This window comes from Crocuta crocuta, unplaced genomic scaffold (assembly GCF_008692635.1).
Source record: "Crocuta crocuta isolate KB4526 unplaced genomic scaffold, BGI_CrCroc_1.0 scaffold149, whole genome shotgun sequence".
NCBI classification, from domain to species: Eukaryota; Metazoa; Chordata; class Mammalia; order Carnivora; family Hyaenidae; genus Crocuta; species Crocuta crocuta.
In genome coordinates this window covers 6,677,575-6,687,106 of record NW_027551561.1, presented here as the reverse complement: position 1 = coordinate 6,687,106, position 9,532 = coordinate 6,677,575, and the positions used below count along the sequence as shown (strand labels likewise).

Genomic DNA, 9,532 nt, shown 5'->3' with positions numbered 1-9,532 from the left:
TAGTGTACGCATTAACAATGCATAATAATCAAAACCAAAACCAAAACAGAATACAGCTTTTATATTATTGAACTTTATGTACAAAATCATTTGATTTCAAATAAACATTTAATGTAAAAACAAACGTTCTTTTAAACTGAATTTTTTTTTTTTACATCTACTGTACCATTCAAATGCTTTATCATCTTACATGATTTCTTCAAAATCTCTTATCAAGGGTACATATAGAAAAGCATTTTTTTATAAATAGAAACAAAGGGATTTTTTCAGCTTTTATTATAAGATGACATAAAAAGTTTACTCGACAGAAGTAATTTCATTACTATTTGGGGGAGGGAATCACCAACTTTTTGTGCAAACAATGCTAGCCTTCTTTTAAGCATTAAGAGCATAACTGCTTAAGAAATGACATAAGCAATAATTCTACACCTACGTCTCCCCTAAAATAATCTATTTTTTTTTTACATATGTGCACAGCTTTAGCAAATTAAAGCCCGAGAGAAAAGCTCGAGACTCACTACCCAGAGGCATGATCAGAGCTGACTGTAACTCACCGTGTGGAGAGCTTGCCAATCAAGGAGGCTGTAATGAAAGCTGCAGTTTCCCTCTTTCCTATTTTTTTTAACACAAAAAACCAATGACTAAGAACTTAATACTGGATGACAAATCACATCCACACTATTAGTTAAATAGCCTCACAGTTAAACACATCTTAAAAGACCAATCAAATCAGTATTTACATTTTATAAATTTCTGAAGACACCATTAGAAAGCTTATATATCCCTTCATTAAACAAAATAGGGAACTGCATCTGATGGTGGTGGAATGAAATTAAAAAATTAAAAATACCTGTATTTACAGCAGCATTGATCCTTTATAAATAAAGAATATGAAAATGCAATTATCTTTAAGGATAATAAAAAATTGAGGTGATGTTACTCAACCACAGTGCTTGGAGTTGGAATAAAAATCTATTGGTGCTTGTTAATGTGCCAGTAGTGAAACCACTTTCCGTTGGAGAAAATCCAACCGCAAATATGTGCATAAAACACATATCTCACAGGGCAAAACTGCTCACAAAATTCAAGTCAGCTTATCTATATTGGATATTCTAATCATGAAATACATTACAAAGACATCCTTGCAAAGAAAAAAACAAGTTATAACATCTTCTGGTTCATTTTTGTAGAACATTTCCTTCCTTGAAAGTGGCATCTTAAAAATCCCAAACTCATTCTTCCCTTAGTTTATAATGGAAAGATTGGACAGCTGAATTTTCAATGTGATTACCATATTGGGGGAAAAAAAAAACCAAAACAGCAAATGTTCAAGTTTAAAAAAATATACTGGGTGAGCAATGCAGTAAAATTATCCACATAAAAACAAACGGTAACCTTGTAAGCCAATATGACATTTCACTGTCAACAATGTGAAAATTAACGTCTCCTCAAACAGGCATAAGATGAAGAAGTGCTATTTTAAAATTGTAAAATGAACTTAGGTAAAATATCTCATTCCGAATTGATAAATGATTTCAAAATCAAGGATCAAGGTTTGATTGCAATAATGCAACAAAATTTCAAGAAATCTCCAATTTTTAAAAAAGGGCATCACACTCCAATTTTCCCTCCCCAAAAAAAAGTTTTACAATTACAAAGTAGAAAAACAGCCAGTCACAAATGCAAAAAACAGTGTAATTTAAATATAGGAAATAATTTCTAGGTTATCAATTCAATATATTTCATAAGACAATTGTTGAAGTTAAAAATACTTTCTTTGAAATATTGCTGTTCACGCTCAAACTAGAGAGTGTTTTAATGACATCAATGAAACCGGTACACATGTGACGCTGCGTTATGAAGTGAAACAGAAGCCTGATACAAATACCCTTGTTGAAATCATTTACTTCATCTAACAGTGCCTGTTTGAAACCTATGATTACAAACAAAAAGAAAACTCTTCCTAGAGGCTGAATTCCCTAGAATGACAACTTCAGTGTTTGTCCATACCATGGGGTTAGGCCTGTTCTTTTCAGAGTTTTTGTTTTTTGCTCTGTTTTGAAACCCCTGAGACACCATCTGCTTCCAAAGCTTTCTCTTTTGAGTTAATTTCACTAAATCCATTTGCTGTCCCATTTTGTTCTTCACTGATTTCTTCATTTGCAGGGGAAGCAGATTCTCCTTTTTCTAATTTTTGCTGCATTTCACGGAGCTTGGTAACAGCTTTATCTATTGACATTATGCTAATAAGATTAAAGTCATGCATGCTGACTAGATGAAGCATGAAGTTTCGACATAAATTCTTCTTAATTATTTTCTGTCCATAGTTTTCTACAAACAGCATACAGGCATGATTCATTTGATTGTCAGCAATAAACCTATTTAATAAAAAAAAACCAGAAACGTCAATAGTAATACCAAGCATTTTTGTCAAATGCAACATAACTACGATGATAGTCCACTAAGTGATGATTTAACAAGTAGGAAAACTACAATGAATGTGAGATTCAGTGACCTGAATGGGCTTTCGGTTTTAAAAATGTCAAGAGGGTGAATTTAACCACGCTTCTAGAGAGAACATTTCTGTGTGTCCCTAATGAAACTGCACACAGCAGTGTTAAGAGCATATAAAGCATTTTCTCTTGCCAGCACCACTTTCATTAACTGTCTACATACAAACTAACTGTCCCCTTTGTTCTCTCCCTTGACCCTGACATACTTTCCTATTTCAGAAGCAGCATTTCTCTGCATTTTCAGTTCATGGAAAACCTTTAAAGAAGCGACGATGTCACATCTGTGACAATATGGATGGACCTTGTAAGCATTCTGCTAAGTAAAAGAAGTCAGAAAGAAGGACGAATACTGTATGATCTCATTTATATGTGGAATCTAAAAAAACCGTGGCATCTGGCTGGCTTGGTTGGCAGAGCATACGACTCTTGAGCTCGGGACCGTGAGTTGGAGCCCCATTCTGAGTGTGGAGATTACTTTAAAATAAAATAAATTAACAAAAACAAAACTCATTAAAAAAGAGAACTTACAGGTACCAAAGGCAGAAGGTGGGGAAAGGGGGGATCGGAGGAAGGTATTTAAAAGTTAAAAACTTTCAGTCAGAAGATAAATAAGTACTAGGGACAGAATGTACAGCATGATGACAAGAGCTAACGCTGTTGTAGGACACATAGGAAAGTTGTCAAAAGAGCACTAAGAGTTCTCAACACAAGGAGAAAAGTTCTTTTATTCTTTTTATTGTTATCTGTAGGAGAACACGGGCTTTAGCCGAATCTATCGTGGTGATCGCTTCACAGTTCAGGTAAATCAAACCATCATATGGTATGCCTTATAAAGTGAGGTATGTCAATTATTTCTCAATACAACACACACACAAAATCCACAGTAAAATCAAAGATTTGAGGGGGTGGCTCAGTGGGTTGAGCTCAGTGGGTCTGACTTCGGCTCAGGTTATGATCTCGTGGTTCGTGGGTCCGAGCCCTGTGTCCGGCTCTGTGCTGAGAGCTCAGCGCCTACAGCCTGCTTCGGATTCCGTGTATCCCTCCCTCTCTCTCTGCCCCTTTCCTGCTCACACTCAGTCTTGGTCTCTCTCTCAAAAATAAACAGACGTTAAAAAAAAAAAAAAAGATTTGAAGATGTCACAACAAATGGGGTAGAGTGTGGCTGTGTTGGTAGAGAGCAAGTACGGTGCACCTACAAGGAGTAACATTTACAAAAATAAACCAAACAGGAGAATGGCTGCTCACCGAAACGGAGCTCAACAAGGTCTGTAAAGTCTGCCTGCAGGTATTTTAAAATCCAAAGCTTACCTAACTACCTGCCACTTTGTTAGTAAATCATGAAAGCCAATAGTGGTTATGCTAGCAGACTTAGATGAAGGAATGAAAATGGAACTCGATACAGTAACACAACTAAAATTCTATCTTGAAACTGGCCTATCGGGACAAAAGAAAAAACACACTAAGCTTCCACATACATGCTTTACTCATAATGGATTTTTAATGACTAGACCACAGACAAGGCAAACATTTTCTGTGAAAGGACAGAAACATTTTAGGCTTTGCAAGCCATATAGGATCCGTTGTCTTCCTCTTTTTTTTTTTTTTTTCAACACACTAAAAATGTGAAGACTATTCTTAGCTCAAGGCCGTATACAAAAAAAGGCTCACACACCCAAGACATCTGGGCTGGACAGAACCAATTCCTCTTCACTCCCCAGGAGTAAAGAAACAAAAGTGCTCCTTCCCTTTTGTTTCATTACAAACGAAAAAACCTTGGCTCCTTGTGCTATAGAAGAAAGCCTTAAATGAGGATCTAATAATGGAGACAGAGGAGAAAAGTATGTGTACTGCCGGGCAGACAGTTCCCACAGGGAAGGAGGCAGATCTGCAGGAAAAGCAAGGCTGTGGAACCCACTTTTAGCCATAAAGGCACAAGAAGTTAAGTACCTTTCTACCCTGACTTCTATGAAATGGTAGTAAGAAATCAGAAAGTTTATATTTTATTCTTCATAATTACCCAATTTTTTAAAATGTGGTAATAACTGTGATAAGTAGTTTTTAGGATGTCTAGACATGTAGCACAGGACATGTTATCTTTTTCATCTTTGACAATAAAAGAAATGAAAATTGTGTCATTAAAAAGACATATTAAAAATATAAAGTGTTGTTAGAGAGGCACCTGGGTGGCTCAGTTGGTTGAGCGTCCAACTTCGGCTCAGGCCATGATCTTATGGTTCGTGCGTTCGAGCCCCGTGTTGGGCTCTGTGCTGACAGCTCTGCTTCTGATTCTGTGTCTCCCTCTCTCTCTGACCCTTCCCTGCTCACGCTGTCTCTCTCTCCCTCTCTCTCTCTCTCAGAAATAAATAAATAAATAAATAAATAAAAAGGTAACACCTTCCTTACATAAAACTATTTTTCCTTATGCAGTTATTATAGTTTGGATTAGAGTAAGATCAGGAAACATTATGTCTAAACTAACAGAATTTTAAATAAGATTCCAACACAGATGTGAAGCAGCAAGAAGAGCATAAAGGAAATGGAATATTTAAATTTAGAAATACCCTACCCATGTTTCATGACATGGAGATTCCATAGTTTCATCACCTCCTTCTCTCCTTCATTAACATCAGAAAATTCCTCAATTTGCTAAAAAAAAGAAAAAAAAATACCTATTAAGTACAAAATAAACAGAAGCAGTATTTCTAAGAAAAAGCTGTGAGGTCAAAAACTGAACTTTAACTAATACCACAACTTACACAGCAAAGTGTCAACATCAAACAACTTCTATTTTAAGTGGGAATTTTAAAAGGGAAATCTTAAGTTATGAAGTAGTTACCTATTAAAAAAAATAAAAGCATGAATACAAAAATCTCAAGAAGAAAATCTGTATTTCCTTTAGTTAGTAACTGTTTAATTTTAATTTTTTTTTTTAATTTTAAAGTTTATTTATTTTGAGAGAGAGAGAGAAAAAAGAATCCCAAGCACGCACCACACTGTCAGTGAGGAGCCTGACACAGGGTTCAAACTCACGAACTGCAAGATCATGACCTGAGCTGAAACCAAGTGTGTGGGACACTTAAAACAACTGAGCCACCCAGGCTCCCCAGATGCTAACTGTTTAAACAACACAATTACAAAAACTGTGGAGGGCACCCAGCTGGCTTTGTCAGTGGCACATGCGAGTCCTGATCTCAGGGTTGTTAAGTGCCAGCCTAAAGTCAGGGTAGAGATTAAAGATAAAATCTTTTGGGGCGCCTGGGTGGCTTAGTCGGTTAAGCGTCCGACTTTCGCTTAGGTCATGATCTCGCAGTTCNAAAAAGATAAAATCTTTGGGGCGCCTGGGTGGCTCAGTTGCTTAAGCATTCAACTCTTGATTTCGTCTCATGGTTTGTGAGACTGAGCCCCATTGCAGGCTCTGTGCTGATGGTGTGGAGCCTACTTGGGATTCTCTCTCCCCGCCTCTCTCTCTGTCCTTCCTCCACTCACGCTCTCTAAAAGTAAATAAATAAATTTCAAATAAATAATCTCAAATCCAATCAAATCTTTAGGGGTGCCTGTATGGTTCGGTCGACTCTTGATTTTGGCTCAGGCTACGATCCCAGGATTGTGGGATGAAGGAAGCCCCATGTCAGGCTCTGCGCTAAGCATGGAGCTCGCTTAAGATTCTCTGTCTCTCCCTCTCTATCCAACTCATGCGTGCTCTCTAAAATAAAAAAATAAAATAAAATCTTTTAAAAAAAAAACTGTGGGGGGCGCCTGAGTGGCTCAGTTGGTTAAGCTCCAACTTTGGCTCAGGTCATGATCTCATGGTTGAGAAGTATGAGTCTTCTACTGGGCTCTGTGGGGACAGCTCATACCTGGAGCCGGCTTTGGATTCTGGGTCTCCCTCTCTCTCCATGCCCCTCCCCCAACTCATGCTTGGTCTCTCTCTCTCTCTCTCTCTCTCTCTCTCAAAAACAAAGATTAAAAAAAAATTTTTTTAAATAACGTAATAAAAAATTGCAGATTCTCTAGTTCCTTCATTTAGAAAGAGCTCCTTTACATTAAGTCAAGATTTTAATTCATATTAAATGATTAATAGTTTTTAACATATATCCATCATACGATTCCAGACACGGTCAATAGTGATACTAGTAATACTTACTGTAATGGTTTTTTCTCTTAGCCATTCAGGGTCCTTTTCATCTTCACTGTCTACTTCCATTTCTTGTGGACGGAGAGGTAAACAAGTATCACTATGGAAATACAGACGGTTGTGTCCACTACTGTACGTTCGCTGCTGTTCCACTTCTCCATCTTCAGATTCAAGAAATTCAGACATGCTTGCTTTTGTTCGTTTTGGTCTAATGGAAAGAGATGTCGATGTAACACTGAGTGACAGGGATTCTTTCTATTTCACATCTCTCAAATAGAGTACGTTCCTTGGTTCTTATCTAGGTATGCACACGGTTAACTTCCACTGGGAGAATTCTTTAATTCCTCAAACCACTGTAGCAGTGATGACATTAACGCTTAAAACACGGGAAAAAGTGGTAAGGAGGAAGTAAGAAAAGTGAGTGTGGGAGCTGGGGAGGGTTATAATGACTCTCACCTGAACAGTAGCCTTGTCTGGCTCTCCATTCCTCCACCATCATCAATAAAAGTCAGAGAATAAACTTTTGTTGTATGACCTTTTTACTTACCTGCACACAAGAATATGTGTAATAGGTGTTCTCTTTACTGGTCCATTTCGGCTAAAAGCAAATCCAGGTTGGCGATGAATATCCTGAGGATTTCCTGCATAGGAGCCATCATAACACTCGTTGATAGAAACATCTATTCTAGCACCTTTTGGATGATACTGTAACAAAAATGGCAAGATACTTATAATAAGGAAATATTACTTATCCCGACCCTGAATGCCTATCATGCCAATTTATTTTAAAAAGTACTAATGGGTTCATAATGTTTTGAAAACTAAAATAAACCACACATACCAGCATGGTGAAAGGGAAGTCAGGAGACCTGGAGTCAAGATCTGTGTGAAAATCTTGGCTGTGACACTAGCTTGGTAATTTTGTACAAATTATTTCTTGTCTGAGCAAGAATAAAGAAATTACCACTTAATTCAAAGAGCCGGTGTGAGAATTATGGGCGTTAATATAGGTGCGATATGCAAATATCTGTAAACTGAGTAACTAATTCATACATTAAGCAATCCATCAAATGCAAAGATTTTGGTATTTTGTGCAGAAGCGAAATTTATTTTATTATTTTTTAATTTCAGTATAATTAACATACAGTGTTATATTAGTTTCAGGTGTGTAAGAGAGTGATTCAACTATTATATATATGACTTCGTGCTCAACATGGTAAGTGTACTCCTAAAAAAGCACAATTTTTAAAGTCAGACTGTCTTATATACAACTGGTAAGAAAAATAAAGGGGTGTCTGGGTGGTTCAGTCAGTCAGTCAGTCAGTCAGGTGTCTGACTTCAGCTTATGTCATGATTTCACGGTTCGTGAATTCGAGCCCGCATTTCAGATTCTCTGCCTCCTCTCTCTCTCTCTGCCCCTCCCTTGCTCAATCTCTCTCTCAAAAATAAACATTAAAAAAAAGTTACTTACAACATAATTGAAGATAAATCTGCTATGGCAGAGTTTAAGATGCTTGAGTAAACTATAAAGTTTACGACAATTCAGAGTACACCATGGGCAATGTAGGTCATCTCTTGCTTCAGTTTGTTGTCTTGTATTGTTGTTATAAAGGAACTTTAAAATAAAAAACAAAAAATAGCAAATCTCCAACTTAAACATCTCAAGATACTGTTTCAACATCCCCTTTAAAATTAGATGAAACAATTTAAAAAGAAAATCAGAGACATTCTTTTCATTTAAATATGCCAAAATATTTCAGATGTGACATGTAAAACAAAGGCATCTCATGATTACTTAAAAAAGAAGGGCCAGATGTTTACCTGATAAAATATTCTTAATTTTTGTCGGTTTTCATTTGAAGTATCTTTTTCTTTTCTTGTTTGTAGGTCTGTATTCAATGATTCTTTAACAGCTGAAAATATATACTTTTATATTTAATGCAAATACCTTACAAAAAGTGAAATAATCTATCTTGTGAAAATAATTAAACATTAAAGGTCTCAAAGAATTTTACCCTTGGGGGGCATGGGTGGCTCAGTCAGTTAAGCGCCAACTTAGGCTCAGGTCATGATCTCATGGTTCGTGGGTTCGAGCCCTGCCGGGCTCTGTGCTAACATCTAGCTCAGAGCCTGGAGTCTGCTTCAGATTCTGTGTCTCCCTCTCTCTCTGATCCTCCCCTGCTCACACTCTCTCTCTCTCAGAAATAAACATTAAAAATAATAAAAAATAAAAAAAATAAAAAAGAATTTTACCCTCATGTGCGGATTACAGGAACAATCTCCTGAACCAGCACCCTTCATCAGTTACCGTCTTTCCCCGCAGGAGCCATTTTTTTTCCTTTTAAAAGGAAATGGTTTATATTCTAAACCATTACAAAAGTAACCCCAAAAAATTATATGTAGTCACTACAATATTTTAAGCACTTTTAGGTCAGAGTGTGGCTCTGATTGGTCTTTGTATTTTCAATGCACAGCAGGGAATGGTGCACACTGTTAGTTTAACAAAAATTAAATAAAAAATGATTGTACTAATTTCATTCTAAATCCAAAAGATAATGATCATCAATAATTTTGGTATATTTCTTTATAGACTTAAAATGTTTCTATTTTCCCTGACATAACTAACCATTTTATATGTACAATTTTGTATAAAACTTTTTTTTCCATTTCCTTGAAACTCTTTACCTAGTAGACTGGCCACAGAGTATTTTGAGGAGTACCCAGACCACGATTTACTTGGGAAATTTTTGCCCTGACACGGGCCACTTCTTACATCTTTTGGACTTTTACAGTAACTGTATACCATAATGGACAGGAGTGGTCAATGTCAAAGACAACCATCTTACACCTTCTGTCTTTAAAAAGACTTAGATAAAAACACATA

At 36.5% G+C, this 9,532-nt stretch overlaps 1 protein-coding gene across 1 annotated transcript in view; it reads right to left on the bottom strand.

Annotated features, from left to right (window-relative positions):
* Positions 1–259: 259 nt before the first annotated feature.
* SUZ12 (SUZ12 polycomb repressive complex 2 subunit) overlaps positions 260–9,532 on the bottom strand; it is a 45,836-nt gene continuing 36,563 nt past the window's right edge. The window contains exons 12-17 of the mRNA XM_077749860.1: positions 8,470–8,561; positions 8,120–8,263; positions 7,196–7,353; positions 6,658–6,856; positions 5,080–5,159; positions 260–2,378 (exon numbers count right to left, since the gene is read on the bottom strand). Coding sequence (XP_077605986.1) covers positions 2,033–2,378; positions 5,080–5,159; positions 6,658–6,856; positions 7,196–7,353; positions 8,120–8,263; positions 8,470–8,561 — 1,019 coding nt within the window. The 3' untranslated portion in view covers positions 260–2,032. The remainder of the gene's footprint in view (positions 2,379–5,079; positions 5,160–6,657; positions 6,857–7,195; positions 7,354–8,119; positions 8,264–8,469; positions 8,562–9,532) is intronic.